At 41.9% G+C, this 16430-nt stretch overlaps 1 protein-coding gene across 15 annotated transcripts in view; it reads right to left on the bottom strand.

Annotated features, from left to right (window-relative positions):
- rapgef2b (Rap guanine nucleotide exchange factor 2b) overlaps window positions 1–16430 on the bottom strand; it is a 102935-nt gene that overhangs the window by 21810 nt on the left and 64695 nt on the right. For 11 of the 15 annotated variants that reach the window (XM_075481886.1, XM_075481887.1, XM_075481895.1 and 8 more), the window contains 2 exons: window positions 4861–4992; window positions 439–616 (listed from right to left, as the gene is read on the bottom strand). In XM_075481886.1, the coding sequence (XP_075338001.1) occupies window positions 439–616; window positions 4861–4992 (310 nt within the window). Of the gene's footprint in view, window positions 1–438; window positions 617–4860; window positions 4993–11866; window positions 12358–16430 lie in introns of those variants that run through there. The other 4 variants (XM_075481897.1, XM_075481898.1, XM_075481900.1 and 1 more) reach the window with 3 other exon arrangements.

Below are 16430 nucleotides of genomic sequence, written 5' to 3'. Positions count from 1 at the left end.
AAGGGATATGAAACTGAAAGCGTGATGTGGCTTGGAAAATTACTCGAAAGCCTACAGTGTAAACGAGAGCAGCACAGACTTCAGACCAGTGTAAATGCGCTGTGGCTGATTTAAAGAAAGGAATGGCTTTTCTGGAGCACTGAATCTATCTAAAATTGTGAAAAATAGTCTTCCCAAGATGGAAAAACACTGCTCGTGCTTTTCACTGTTATCCTTTACATCATTTTCCAAAGATTATCTTTCAAATAACACCCTCCGTGGTTGCAAAAGAACAGGCAAGATGGGTTCGAAATACACACTGCCATGCCAAACATCTTAACGTACAATAGTGCTATTCATTAGCCTCACTGAGACACAAACACTGCTGCTTATTTTGTTTCATTTTTAACTTACAACATGAGAAATAAAAGGAAATGAAACCCCCATGTGGACGCTCACCTATGTCATCATCCGTCCTGTCCATGGGGTCCTTCTCAAGGCAGTCCCGCACAATGTCCCGGCTCATGAGAGGGTCCGACGCTCGCTCGATGTCCTCCTCGTCGTCATCCTCCTCAGAGTCAACGGCGGTTTCCGGCAGGCCGCTCAGGTCCATGTCACCTGGCTCGTTCTCTGTGGCCTAAAGAGAGTAAACAGATGAGAAATTAGTCATTTGATCAATGATAAACGCGAGGAAGGACGCAGCATCTCCTCATCCAGCATCAGCAGTTGAAAGCTGTCTGACCAGCATATGGTCAAAACTTTGCATTTACCAGCTGCCCAAGTGACTTTCAGTCACACACCGAACCAACTACAGTCTCTGCATGCTCATCGGACACAATGAGTTGAATTTTTGGCAAATGTTAAAGCGTGAAAGTAAAAACCCCTGATGATCAACTAAGTGAACCCATTTATGAACAATCAGGGTGAAATTTTAGGAAAAAGTAGCTCCACAGGACAACACACATTGCTGAGGACATTTTCCAAACATCCCCTGGGACGCAGCACATCTCCAACCATGGAGAAGCACAAAAGCTGTACAGATTCGACCCATTTTGTGAAATGGCGAAGAGCTTTTGAGTACAGTACGAGAAAGACAGGCATCAAGGCTGCATACCAAACAGTCTGCTATGCATAGTAACAAGCTAATTAACTCCCAACTTTCCTCTCCCCCTCAGCAAACTCCACAGCCTGCCTCACAGCCAGATCCTGTTCTTTGAAAGCAACAAGATGAGATATGTGGGGAGCTGAGAAAAGTAGCCAAGATGAGAAGTGAATGTAATGCAATTACTTGTGCATGAGTGCTACTAACGGAGCTCTTCTGCTGCTCTCATCAAAGAAAGAACATCTATACATGACAGAGAGGCTATGATATTGCTCGGTTCATGGTCAGAACATGAAAGGCAAACAAACAAAAGCGACTGAAAAATAAATGCAAAACATCAGTTCTGCTACCACCCAACAACAAACCCTCTTACCCCAATGTGATGCTCAACCTCAAGCTTCTTAAGAGAAAGAGAGGAAAAGCTTGCATTTACAAATTGTTCACAAAATCCAAGAGCCAGACGCATCTTCACCTCCCAGACTGCCAGTCTGCTTTAAATCTTTTAAACAGAGACCCTGTGTCACTTCTGCTCAAACACCATGTGCAAAAGGCTCATTAATGATTCAGCGTCTGACTGGCCACTTGGGCGTCATTGGTGCAGACCCTGGTAGGCGGAGCCAAGGCGTGGTCTGCAGAGAAGATATGGGGACGTATGAGTGAGGCCTTCAGGCTAATACAATACCTTTAACAAAGAGCAGGATATGCTACACTAATGTGTAGCTCATCTCAACAAGACTGACCAGACGGACTGATGTGTAGATTCAAAATGCCGTTTCTCAATATCTGATCATGTGGGGAACGCTAATTAAATAAACTGAATAACATTTCCTTAAACCAAACCAAAGGTGCTCACAACACTTTAGATAATATATTACAAAGCAAGCATTAAAACAGCACAAGAGACGCAAGACCTGTCAACAATGCCAGTGACTTGATTTCTTTCTGCAGGGTACACAACACTTCACATGGCTAATGGAGAAAGATACTAAATTAAAGTTCACACTACATTTAAATGCAATTTATGGTTTTCATATGCTTGTTTTCATGTCGTGCATGTATCAAAAATCCATAAATCTGCAGTACGTATTAGAGGCTCGTGGGCAAGTCAGGTGCTATTAATATTTCATGAATGCTATTCTTGGATCAATGCTTTCAAAAGGACCAATTTCATGATTTATTCAGACACAAACAAAGTGCGCCATCTTGGCAGTGACGTGAGAAGGATGTGGAACTCTTCACTTCAGTCGAACACTGTGGATCCAAGAGCAGCGGAGAAGCTGCAGCAGTTGGTAGACTACTCAATGTCCCCATCAATATGTACCAAGTCTGCTCAGCATATCTTTATTACATCATCAACAAATTTACTGTTGTGGTTTCAAGCTTAAAGAAATCTGACTGACTGTTTAAAAACATCCTCAATGAGGGCATTAAACATCGTTCACTTGTGATTTTCCAAGTTGTTAACTCACGATGTCATGGCGTGTACAAAAAGATAATGAGGACATATTGTTAGTTATTTTGGTCTATTTAAGGCATATAAATGCATCTTCCCAAGAAGACGAAAGAGCATCTCATGATCAAAAACAGGTGAATCCAAACTGGCAGACAAAAGTAAAAGAGGATCTAAAGCTTCACAATCGCAATTTCAACATGAGCAATAACAAATGGAAATAGAAGAAGCACAGACGTATTGATGAGGTTTGCATTCCCCTCAGAGAAAGTTCTGCTATTGTGCATGCTTTACAACCAACCAGTATGCAGGGGTGCAGAAATGTAATGCAGCGCCCGTTAATACAGCAGAGATTAGCACCAGGCATTGAAGCATTTGTTTATAAATCAGAAATCATATTTTCATGGCAGAATTCAACAATGACAGCACATCACATGTTTTCCTAATGTTGTGTAGCCCCAAGACCACTTATCTCTGTCACTGTACGCTGTTTGGTATTCCCTGTGGAGAAATATATTTCTGTAACATAAAATATTGTTTTTCTTTTTTAAAAATCGGACACAATCGGTGAAATGTAAAAACCAAGCTTATGACCAGCAGATGCACACAGAGGAAATGGCCCGTTTTTTAAGCAATCACAGGACAAAATGGTTGGGAGGGAGTGCGATTGGATTTTTCTCTTGGCAAACACAGAGACTAAAATTCTGTTTTCAGTTTTATTTATATAGGTCAAAAAAAAAAAAAAAAAAAAAAAGTCTTCTCTGGAAACTTTACATGAAGAGCACTCAAAAAATGTATTTTTCAGTAAGTTCTGAGCAACAGCGGTCGCTGTTCTTTCCTTTAACATCTTAGGGATAAAATGTAAGAAAAGACAATTTAACTAGAGCCAAATGTCAATTAAAGCTTGCTGTGTTCATTTAGCACCAATTAAAACCCACAACTGTTAAATCTATAATTATTACTGAGAAAAAAGCAGCAAATCTGAAACACTCAAATGATTCAAATAGCAAAAGCACAAGCACACCCATACGTTAATCAGCACAGAGATTGGCAGAGGTGTAAGATATGTGAAAAGAGAAAAGAAAGACTGAGACAAAGGTGAAGTTAAGGCAAGTGAATACAGCATTTAGAGACAAGAGGATCTGCAGTTACAAGACAAAGCTTTCAGCCAAGAGGGAGAAAGTGAGAACAGGGCAGTAAGTGTGATTCCAGCAGAGGGAAATCAAGAGGCTGCCACAGAGCTGCTAGCAGATGGCGCTAAGACTGGGATCACAGACTGGGGACAGTAGAGCCTGTTCAACCTGCCCCAGTCAGCCACAGCAAGGCCAAACATAGACACACCTCTGTGTGATATAACATAAGCTCATACGTGTCTCACACACATGGTCATACAACTGAATTCCCACAACCAGAACCAGTGCCCCTACACATAGAAAAACCACCAGCCAGGAAAAAGCCTGAGCAAAACAAAGTGATTGGGACTCAGTTTGCCCCCCGAGCACGGTCACAAGCACACAAACAAACACACACACACATAAACAGACACACAGCAGGTAACAGAATTAGGGTTCAATGGGGTGTGTGTTTTGTTAAGAGGATTACTTGCAGGGTTTGGAGCAAGTCCACAGTCACGAGATTTATTTTGTGTGTCTGTGTTCCTACAGTCCATGCTTAATTTTGTCATTCAATTGCCACCAAACAAATTCTGGTGGTTTTAGTAACGGCTTAAAGCATAAAATCATCTCATGAGACAGTACGTCATAACTCCCTGGGAGTTCTGTATTTCTGCTTTGAGGTGTTATAAGGCAGGGGGGATGGGGGAGTCAGGATGTAGGCCGGACCACCTGCTCGCAGCCACCAGGCTGTCTGTTCGCTGCCCGCTGAGCGGCGACAGTCTCCTGTCAGTGTCATATAGCCTTTCTGGCAGCAAAACCTTTAAATGAATCACAGAAACATGTCCTTCTAAATGAGATTAAGGAGAACTCACACGGGGGGTGTTGACATTTCAACACAAAGTGGAGGTGTTCCAATTTGCTGATCATCAGCTCAACTTTATGGTTAGATTTATCCACAATTAGGTGTGAATAATTTAAGTTTATTTTTTTTAGTATTTAATTCAGTTTGCTCCTCTCTCAATAAAAAATGTAATTATCCTAATGACCAACAACCTCTTCTGTTACAAGTTTGACTTGAATTGAAGGAGGTTTGATGATCTAGAAGATATCCAGTGCTCAGCTGTGGCCACATGTGCTCATTGCCAAACCATCACACCAGCTTAGCTATCCAGGGTCCAAGCTGGGGATCCAGTGCCAATGAGGGGAGGCCTTACCTGATAAATGTCTGACAGGCTGCTGCTTCCAGAGTCGCTGGTGATACTACATCCTGAGTGGCTGGAGGAGACGTGGGTCACCTGTGGGTGTAAGCCGTCGGCCAGGTGAAGTCTGCTGAAGTCTGCAGGGAGCTGCACATACACACATACACAACATACACACAGATGGTCAGTATCAGCCAGCCAAGTGGCCACCACAGGTCGCTCACTGCCAGGCACTTGATCGCACACTTAGTGGCATGTTTTCCTTGAATTTGTGAGAATGCTAAAGATGTAAAGAAAAATGTCTTCTTTATACCTTTTTTGGTCTTCTAGTATCCATTTGTTGATAGTGAACAAAAGTAATACTGCATGTTTTTGCATCCTAAACCAGCTGTGAAAAAGTTACAACGGGCTGCCCTTAATTTTAATTAAAAAGAGGCATCTTTGTTTAATAATGAATAAAAGGCATCTCTCTCCGTCTTTCCTTTCATTTCTCTGCTAGTGATACCACGGCATGAATAGAGCAAAATTGTTAATTAGTGACGATACAGAAGCTCAGATTTACACACATTTCATGATCAAAAACATGGGGGATAACTGAAAAAATAGACCTTAACAAATCTGCCAAAAAAGAAAAAACACAACAACATCGGTAGTAGTTTAAATCCTCTCTGGTGTCACTTTAAGAGAACACGAAACCCGCTGTGATGTAAAACCGTGTGGGAACAAATCTGACAAAATAAGCTCTCACAGAGCTCAGAGTTTTGAGATTAATGCAACAAAATAAACTTTACACAACCGAAATGTAAACTCGAGAGTTTTTTCTTTTCTTTTTCAGCACAGAAGCCGCTTTCTCTAACTGAGCAAACAAACAAGAAGCACACAGAACATCAAGGAAATTCCCTAATTAACGTGCATAACTTGAACAAACTGAGTGAATGTCGGGCAGTAAATGGGGAAACCCCTCTGAGTAATTCATACTGCATAAAGTACCAGCTGTAATTAGGAATACTGTAAATGAGCCAACCCACTTCTCCATGGAGATGACCCCAAAAAGTTTTATCCAAGCAGACGGATTATAAAAATAAAAAGAAGCACTGCTGTTAGATCTACAATTTCATTGAGGCTTTTTGAAGAATGAACACGATGTTCTGCTTTTAAATCTGCAGTAATTTAACAAAAACAAGTAGTGACTAATTCATTAATTAATTTGTAGTTTAAGGCAGTTTTCATGCAAAAATAAATGTCTGTAGGTAAAAGACCTGCAAATTTCTACTTCTTTTCTGATTTCAACTAAAAATAAATATATCTTCGATTCATGTATTCATTTCTTGGTCACATTTAACAATGTTTTTTTCATTTATCCATAAAATAACCTATCAGAAGTCCTTTCCTTGAATTCCATAAACAGCTGGTTAAAGTATAATGCATTAATAAAGTAATATCCATTTCTAGAGAACCGTTATAGGTTATTCAACGATATAGAGCACACTTTAGTTAAACCAACCTCATTTATTAGAGCTCCACGGGGCTGAATTCTGAATCTAATAAAACAGCGTAAACTGGTTCATGGTGTATAAAGATGTGAATATTTTATGTCCAAATGATTTATTTACCAAAATGTATTTGATAGTCAGCAGGGAGGCCATTTGCCTGTGAGCCACTTTTAACTCCACTTCTGGCTGTGGCAGATCATCAATATAACAATTTCAAACCCTCCTTCAGTTGTCATGTGGCAAACGCAAACATCTGGAGAAAACCGGGTTAAGTTTCCCTACATGCTGGAGGTTAAAATCCTTTCAATTAAGAGTCATTTTAAATGTGTGCTAAGCCAATAAAAACTTAACAACTGTGACCAAGCTTTAGTAAGTGCAGATAAAGGAGGGAAAGAGTATGAATTTCAGAGAAAAAACAAACTTTAAGGTATTCACATCTGGGAAGATTAGTCTGCGTGTCATCACATCAACCAAAAAAAAATCCTTTGGGCTTTAAATAAGATCACTGCCTCAGATAGATTTGGAAATCCACATACTCAAGTGTCACTTGGATGACAAATGGAATAGTTTGGACAGAAATGCATCTCAGGAGGTTCATTTGCAAATAAATGGATTCATACCATCATCTGCTCTCGAATGTACTCAAGAAAAAGTCCAATTTCCGACAATTCTGAAGCACTCATCTGTGTTACGGCTTAATTCAAGGGTTTTTTAATGCTTTGCTGCCAGAATCATCACTGAAGGAAGACAGACTAGTTTGAACTAAAGAAGACTCAATATTTATGACACTAGCCACAATGAAAGCTGAAGATCTTGAAAATGCTGTGGCAGTAAACTTATTCAGAAGTTATTCATTCTGAAGCTGTTTGAGACGGAAAAGTAGAAAATTAGATGGATCAATTTACAAAGTGTCTTTCTGTGTCAGTGACAAGAGACTGAGAGCCAGACAGTAGAGCTTCTGTGGCACTGAGGTGTGATGTGATTACACTGTGTCAAAGATTGCCATCACGTTTAATTATCTGGCTGGCTGCACTAACCAAAATGGTCGACCGGAGGGCCCAGTCAGTCACTAACCCCCCTCAGGCTGCTATTTCCCATTCCCTTGTCTGGTTGACTTCACTCTGAATGCCTCCAGCAGACTTTCACGTTATTATCACTGGCTGGACAATATTGTGGGAGGAATCTTTTGTTGTTTGGCTGTAACTGCAACCACACAGCCTCATCGCAATTCCCTCACATGATTCTTAAGGAGCAGTATATCACACTCCGCCATACAAACCACAGAAGTAGAGCTAAGCTGGAGCTGACGCTGTGACTATTTCATTTTTGGGATTGACATTTGTTGTCAGATCGCTGTGGCTTTGAGGCACAACATCAGCGCCACTGCCATCTCTGAGGAAATTTGGTTTGTACCCAGGGATTGTATACAGCTGACACCAAACTAATGGAAGCTCAAAGGCCACATGTGAGCCGCTCTTCACAATCATAAACACGTCGCTGCATTGTATTTTGAGTTTAATCTGAGTACTTTATGGCTGTTGTTTATGGCCACTAAACGTGCATTAATCGGAAGCTGAAGCTACCCTGTTTACTGAGTGAGCATCTGTTGCTGAAGACCACAGTTGCAAGAATGTTCAACAAACTATTGTGCCTTTTTTAATGTGAATGGGTTTGAGCTTGAGTACTGCCCTCGTGGGTTTTTTATGCACATTTTTATAAACATTAGTCTGTTAAAAATAACCTAAAACACTCTATAAGAAAAGAAAACATTCTCTAACATCCAATAAATGCTTAAATTGTTCAAATATTTCCTACATTTTTGAATAAGTAATAGCGTACAGAAGCTAAATGAAATAGTTTTGAAAAGTTAGCATAAAGTTGGTATTTGATGATCTGCATTATCAATAATGCTATCCTCGCTGTTTTTTCCAGAATGGGCTGGATGGTGGTGTAGTGGTTGGTGCTGTCACCGTTGCTTGTCTCTGTGTCGCCCTGAGATGGACTGGCAACCTGTCCAGGGTGTACCCCGTCTCTCACTCGAGGGCAGCTGGGATAGGCTCCAGCCGCCCCTACGACCCAGAATTGGATTTAGCGGGTACAGATAATGGATGGATGTTTCCAGAACAAGTCAGAAAGGTTCCTCCCTCCACATAAAGGTCCTCCCTTCATTTTCCACTGGAATGAGGGGAATAAAGGGAGAGTATAAAAGCGAGGGTAGGATAGAGGGATAAAGGGAGGGGATAATAAACACTTAATCCATTCTCTCCGCTCATTTAGGTCATCCGTCTGTTGGTCAATAAGCCTGGGTTATTCAGTCCATAAACATGTGCTGGTCCACTGACCTCTTCGGCCCAGTGGAATGCAGGAGACTGGGTCAAGCTGGATTCCAGCACAACAATGACGACAAACTCATTAAGGTTTTTCCGATCAGAGCCACGACGACACAGCTAAACCTGTATCGTGCGTTGTTCACTGCAAATCGATTACTACTAAAACGCCGGTGTGTGAATACGAATGTGATATAATAGACATCAACTCTGGCATAGATTTGTGATGATTGTCCTACCGTTTGTCTATTTTCCCTTGTACTCCAAAACTCGGTGTTCTCTCGTAAACAAATAAACTCTGTAGAACCACGAGCCAAAAAATAAAACGTACAATCAGCTGTCACAGGAGGATTAAGCATTGCCCTAATGTTCGAGCTACAACACGCAGTTCTGCTTACATGTGAGCAGATGTGGCGCTCCTTAAATTACACTGTAGACCTAATGACCTAGATTGCTGGGTGGAAGAACTAGCTGGCTCACAATCTCTTCACTGCCTGTATATGCTGGGGTTGAATCTGTGCTGTTACACCAGACGACCCTTCCCGAGGGTGACCAAAGAAAGAACTTCATATTTCCAATAAAAATAATTAAAATAAAATGGTTGCCATCCACTTGTCAGTTTAAATGCCTTAATTTGAGGGGTTTTCCTTCTGGTTTTATGCTCCAAAAAGTACTATAGCTAAACATTTCACATGTGATTAAAACTCCATACACTTGTAATAAATTGGAAAACTGCCAGTGTTGGAAGACTATGAGGAAGCTGTCACATCCCCTGACCATGGTGGCAGCTTCTCGCTTTCCTGAGCCTTGTGGATCAAGAGATTAAAATCCCTTTGGAAGGGTGTCCGATTAAATGGGTTTGATATGCTCTCTGAGCTTCCCCTTCCCCAGTTACAGCTCCACAAGTCAGTCACACAAAAGCCAGCAGTTTGTTCCAAATGCCAACTACTGTGAAAGACACTTTGGTTTGGTGGAAGTGCAACAAATCAGTATGTTTTTCTAAAAAGTAAGATTTTTTTGCACATTTTTTAACCAGATTGTAAGGAGCGTTTCTTCATTTCCATTAAGGGTAAATAAAGATGTATAAGCAATATACAGTCTGTGATCAGTGACATTAGGACATTTGAGTCATGAAAAGGCCGATAAAAACCTGATCAATCAATATGAATTGTGTTGGTCTTGAGATGAAAGAAAAGTAAGAATGGAACAGCACTCATGGTAGTCAGCGTTGATAGGACTACTATGATGATGCCATTACTGTAATAAGATCTGGTGTCTGTTATTGACTTGCCCCATGGTGGGTTTCCTGCTGGGATAAATGAATATTTACACAAGCCCCCTTTTGTATGCAAAGCATCATAAGAAAACAAATAATTATATGGAAATAAAGAAGTCTAACCAAGAAGAAGAATTACCAAAGAAGACAGGTAATAAAAATGTCAGCTTTCCACAAAATTACTGACAATTTTTCAAGCTTCCATATGTTGAAACACAGCCAATGAATTAAATAAAAGGAGCAAAACTCAGATCAATGCACTCTCTAAGTAATTCACAATTTGGCATTCTGTTCAGCCAGTGACGATGCTTTAATTAGAACGATGTGCTATACCCGACACCTGTTTTGCCCTTTCCTTGTTAACAATGAAGTTGTTTCAACATGGCTAACTTCTGAAGCTAAAACATATTTTTATGTTTATAGATGACTGAAGTCAAACCAAGGCAGATGTGACACAAAAGGTATAGGAGGTATTAACATATAGAAGAGAGAAAAACTCTATGTATGCATGTTAAGACCCTATAACCAGCTAAAATCAGAGCGAGTAGAGGAATGTCATGCTTACTTATAAAGCACATTTATAAAACAAGGCAACTCAGAGTACTTAAAGACCTGCAGTGCTCTAGCCTGACAAACAGATTGTTGCCTCTTGCTGCACATCTCAGAAACATGCAACAGTTTCAAAAATTCACATTTCAGATTCAGATTATATCGAATGGCTTCATGTGAAGATTTCCAGCGACTTTAGTATCCTGCAGGCACCCTCAAGGGAAGCAACGCGAAATGTGAGAAAAGAGGATGATATCCCTCATCAACAATGACACATCTATAGCCATTACTGGAATATTAAGGTGTTTTTCTTTCCCTGGGAATATGTGCTCTACAACCCAGAAACCGTTCATCAGAGTGATGTACTGCCTGCCCTTTACCTGAGTGTGTGTGTATGTCTGTGTGGTCTCTGCGTGTGACTGATGCCAGCAGCGCTGACAGACGATCAATCCGTTTACTGTTCAAGTGCAGATCATCTCGGGCCTCCGGGAGTCTGCGGGAGCTGCCGGCTGCTTCCAGCACCACGGACAGCGCCACCAGCGAGAGACTGGCGACTCCAACTATTTCAGCTGTGAGAAACACCAAAAACCTCTCGGTGGGTTTTTTTTTCTCTCGCACATGCTCGATTTAGCCATCTTCCGTTTAAAAATAATTAATCCTGCATCAATTTCTGTATTGTGACCTGCGCTGTGACTGGTCCCAGAGGCTAAAAAGGCAGGATAACTGAATTTAGGGGAGCCTAATTTCTGTACACATGACATCATCTACTCCCCCCCAAAAAAACACCTATGTTCAGCGGATATGCAGATGCATCATGTGAGGTTAATAACGTGGATATCGTAACATCTTAGGGACCTATACTCATGTATTGTTATTTCAGTGCGTCGTCGTCGGTCATTAAACACACATCAGCACGTCTTGTGTGCGTCTGTGTGTGTCCAAGCAGATACAAATGACTGCTATACATCTAAAGGTCCGCATAAAGTACAATGTCCCCATCAAACATCACTGGCAACATATTAAAATATTTTATTTCACCGAAACGCTTAAGGCCTTTCAGGTCATAACTCGTTATATTCACGTAATTGTGTGTGTGCGTGTGTTCACGCGCGTCAGTGACAGCAAGCACATGGCGGCCGTTTCTAGTACAACACACTGACACACATCGGAAGCTCAACAAGGGTAATAATCAACCTCTGATCAAGCCATTCCTGGCGCGTCCTTGCGCTGCCCCGCGTTCATTCATCTACAGGCTCGATAGAAATCTGATGCCCATCCATTATAGGCCCCGTAATCATATCTGGAGTCATAAATTAGGAGTGCAGAGAAAAAAAAATAGATGGAGAGAAAACGTTGCACGTCGATAGGCTACTTACCGGGGTTTTATCTTGCTGGCTCGGGACTCCATTGCTGTCTGATGCTGCTAATGGTTTCATAATGAAAAAATGTTCACCGGGCTAAAATCTAACATCCCGGACCTGCTCTATGCCACAACACAGACCTCCATCTTCTACGAGCTGCCTGCCTTTCCCCACTCCCAGCTTACAGCGTCTCTAGAAGGAGGCGGCGGCTTGACAGCTTTGGGAGTATCCGCTGCTCCTTGGCCTGATCACACTCTCCAAAGCAACGTCACCTTCTGCGTTTATTCCAGCCAACCCGCTGATTCCCAAAGAAATATCTTAAAACCACAGAGTAGAAGGATGAGAGTGAGGGGGGGGAAAAAAATCCTTTTTTTTCCAAGCGAAGAACAGCCGGATTCTTCCCGCTCCGCGCACTTGACAATCACATCTCCAGTTGGAGAGCGGCGACGCGCCGACAAGAAAGCAAAAATCCGAAAAAAAAAAAGATGAGAAAGATGGCTGACAACACTTTCCCTCACGTTTACTCCCTCCGCTCTCTCTCTCTCTCTCTGTCTGTCTGTCTGTCTCTCTTTCTCCCTCCCTCCACCGAAAGTAAAGCAACACACACGAGCACACAAACGCCTTTATGCACCATTAGATTACTTCTAGACCGATTCGCCTGCAGTCTCCAACGAGGCTGTGTAGGTTAAACCCAGAGGTTTGTTTGTAGCGGGAGCAGGGGGATGTGTGTATGTGTGTCAGGGGTGGAGGAGGGGAGGAGGTGGTGGGGAGGGGGGGGGGGGGGTACGGACCTCCTCCCTGCCTGCAGAGATGCTGTAAGAGCGGCTGTGGCTGTGCTCCTTTAGGGGGACAACAACCCCAGCACAGATACAGGGATGGGAAGAGGAGAGGGGTGCATGAGAAAATGAAAGTGAGGATGAGACATGAAATGTGAACAAAGCTTTGGGTCAGACAAGAGCAGATACACAGGTGAGAGTTTTGGAAAAAGAAATCCAAATGTAGATAGGTAGATGGACGAATGATAGAAGGTTAAAGGGATGGAAGGATGGAAGGAGAAGAGGAGCACAGTGTGAGTAATGTCATTATCACACTCTTCTCGGTACAAGATAGCGGCTGGAGCTGGTTGGCATAGTAACCAAATGAAGAAAAGCCATTTCCTGGGCGGGTAAGTAAGCACTTCCTTTTTAGAGGGTGAGTAAAAGAGGTGGACAGGGAGAAAGAGCTGCATCGCTACTGGAGAGAGAGGACCAAAAAAATAAAAGCGGTGGGGTGGGGGGGGTGTTGGAGTACAGATGATGAGAAAGAGGAACACGTTCACAGTGTTTCAACTGCAGAGACTGGCAGCAATGATGTCACACTGTCACTGTCACTCAGCTGGAATAGCCATGGCAACTGGGTGAGCACAAGCCCCCGCACCCACCAAGCCAGCCAGCCCCCCTACACACCCTGCAGGGCCTGCAGTTGCTGTGGCGACGGAGGCAGCGAGACATGCCGAAATGGAGGAGGGAGGAGAGAGCATGAAAGAGACTGGAAAAAAAGTGGCAATAAACTGGGCCACTTCACCTTCACTCAGCTGTACTACGATGAGCTGCAGCGTCACCAGCAAAGCCTCAAATAAAAAATAAAATCATTTCAATTCTCAGCTTCCCTGCTTCAGGAGAGAGACAAATGTGTACATGTTCCATAGGGTACCATGGCTCTGAAGATGCTCCATACACAGAAGCCCTCACATGACTATCTGCTGACAGACAGCAATATGAAGAAGACAGCACAATCAGCCCATTGGGAGCTAAAGCAGTTTAAGAGTCAACAATGACAACAAGCTACAAAAAAGCCATCACAAAAGAGCCAAAAATTTATTTCATAAACAAGACACAGAGACCAAAATAAAACCAACTGACGGTCAGTTTACACTTTCTCTGTATTTTATAGCAGAAGAGGTTGAATATTAGCAATAAAACCTCCAAGGGGAGATTTATATATTTTTCATTTATCTTGGTTAGAATTTTGTTGGCATGCCATTTTCCAACATTGTTGACAGCGTCTATGATTTTCTATCTTGCTCCATTGTTGGTAATTTTTCTGTCATCATCTTGTTTTGGAAGAAGAGAGCTCATTGAATTCCCTTTAGCAAAACACAACTACATCAATTGATGACAGAATGTGAGGCGTTCAAAACACTATTTTTACGAGGTTTCAAAATGTCCATCAAACAAAACAAGCGACTTCAATCAGTGTTGTTCTACAGGAAGTTGGGATGGGAAATTTTTTAGGATGTTAATAATAACTGAAAAACAGGGATATCAATATGAATAATTCTCAACAGCAGCTGTACATTATTGATTAACGAGGCAATTTCGTATCTTCATGCTTGATATTCAGATCTAAAGAGCAAAAACACACCTAGATCCCCCAAAACAAAAATAATGTTTCAGCAATGATGAAGTAACAAATCCAATAAAACAATTAATTTGACAAATATTTCTGTATGTAGGTCTCCACCTGAGGCCTTCAGGCTTTGAATAAAGAGTCAGGCTCCTTTGCCACAGACAGTAACTAGAAAGCAGAGTACTACGAGCTGGTTTTGGAACTGATCCATTCAAAGCACTGGGGGAGGTGAGTGAAAGGCAGTGAGGGGGAGGGAAGCTGGAGACCCGGTATGACATCACCTCTCCTGCCCTGAGCCATGATGTAATGTATCAAAACAACGGAAAAGCTCAGGTGCTTTGCTGTGAATCGCAGTCATTAATGTCTACAACAATTGCCTCAGGGGGAAGAGGACTGGGGCATCATTACATCACCGCGACAACGAGGCTGAATCTGGGGAATATCAAAACCTCCTGCCCAACCCCCTTGTTTAAAGCTTTCTAGGGACAAACCTGCAATTAATATCTTTTTTTACTGGCTAATTGCATGCTAAATTCAAAGTGAAAGAGGCAGGTGACCATTGATATTCAAGCACTGTGACAGTAACATGAAAAATGTCACTTGAGAATAGCATTAGTGCGCTCGTGTTTGGCCGTGGAGTGTGCTAAATGCATTAGATGGAGGGGGTGAGGGGCCTCATCTGCCATTTGTAAACAGACTGCAGACCGTGTGCGATCGGGTCAGCCACGCATGGCGTTTTACTTGATGATGCACAGCACCGAGCCATAAAAACCTCATTACACGTTTGGCGACACAACCGCGTACAAACATGTGACACACACACACACAAGGAAGCGTTTCAAGCATGATAACAGAGCAAGAGATCGTCATACGGCAACATTAAAACTGCACAATACGCTCCCATTTCATGATTTTTCACAAGATCAGAGTAAGAAAAACGTAACTCCTGACTTTGTTTTTTGGATAACAGTGATTTTATGCTTTAAGACTGAATTGAAAAGTTAGGTGTTGCCCTTATTTCTTTTAAGAGCTCAATAAAATGACTTTCAAGCAGGGAAGAGGAGTCAGCATCAACAACAAAATTAAACAAACCACTAAAAAGCCTCCTGAATCAAAGAGATCAATCTACCAGCATCTAACCAGACAAAACCCCATCATACATCAGCAGACGCTAAAACTTAAAGCTGTTGATGCCAACAGTTTTCTTTGTCAGCTTGTTGCTCAATAGCGGACCCATGGTGGCCATTAGAGGATCAAACTCACATTCTTTGATTTATTGATCTGTGTCTAACCTTGTTCAGCGAATTTGTTTGGAAGCCAACAAAAGGCCATGTGCAGAGAGAACATTAATCAATGACATCAGTCCCATTACGATGACTCTAAATAGCATTGCAAGAGCGAGAAAGATGATCTAATAAAGAGACTCCATTTTCATAGCTGCTACAGCCCAAGGGATTACTTCATTTTTCAAGCTGTTGTCACCTGCACGCTGCTCTGAAAATAATTTGATAGAAATGCCAGCAACCAGGCACGCCTAAAAGATTACACTTGTGGGTTCACGGGGGCTAAACATCTGTAGCGCTCGTGCACCTGAGACAAGGTGCATCAATCAGAAGGGAGAATGAAATGAGAGGCTCTCAGAGAATGAGCAGCGACAGTGAAAAGTTCATCAGTAACTTGAGGTTTCCGGACCAAGTTATAGACTAACGGTGGAAGGTTATGAACTGGAAGTCCTTTAGAAAGAACAGTGGGGATGGAGTGAGTTGGCCTCTGACAGTCAGGTACAGCCGAGCACGTTTCATGCTTCTGTTAAAGAGAATATTTAACTATAGCAGTTAACTATATGAAGTAAGCCAATGCAATAAAAAAGGACAAATAACCCAAGGAAACTTCCAATTTCTTTTCAGGAAAAGTCCAAATTTTCATGTTGGTAATATATCTAAAGCTTTAGATAGAAAGTTAAGAGAACAACAGCCTTTAGGATTATTCAAAGCACTAATATTGGCTTTCAATCTAGTAATTTAGAGAAAGATCCCACAAAGAGCTGACTTACACAATTGTATGTCTACAGAACTATTCATAATATCCATATTTTTGCAGATAATTGTTCACATGGAGACCAGATGATGATATAGAATGAAATGCACAGAGAATGAGGGCATCACTGCAGCTGGCACAGGCTCGGGTCCTG

The sequence above is a fragment of the Odontesthes bonariensis genome, chromosome 13, assembly GCF_027942865.1.
Source record: "Odontesthes bonariensis isolate fOdoBon6 chromosome 13, fOdoBon6.hap1, whole genome shotgun sequence".
NCBI lineage: Eukaryota > Metazoa > Chordata > Actinopteri > Atheriniformes > Atherinopsidae > Odontesthes > Odontesthes bonariensis.
The sequence above is the reverse complement of the archived record's forward strand: the minus strand, read 5'-3'. Positions and strand labels throughout refer to the sequence as shown.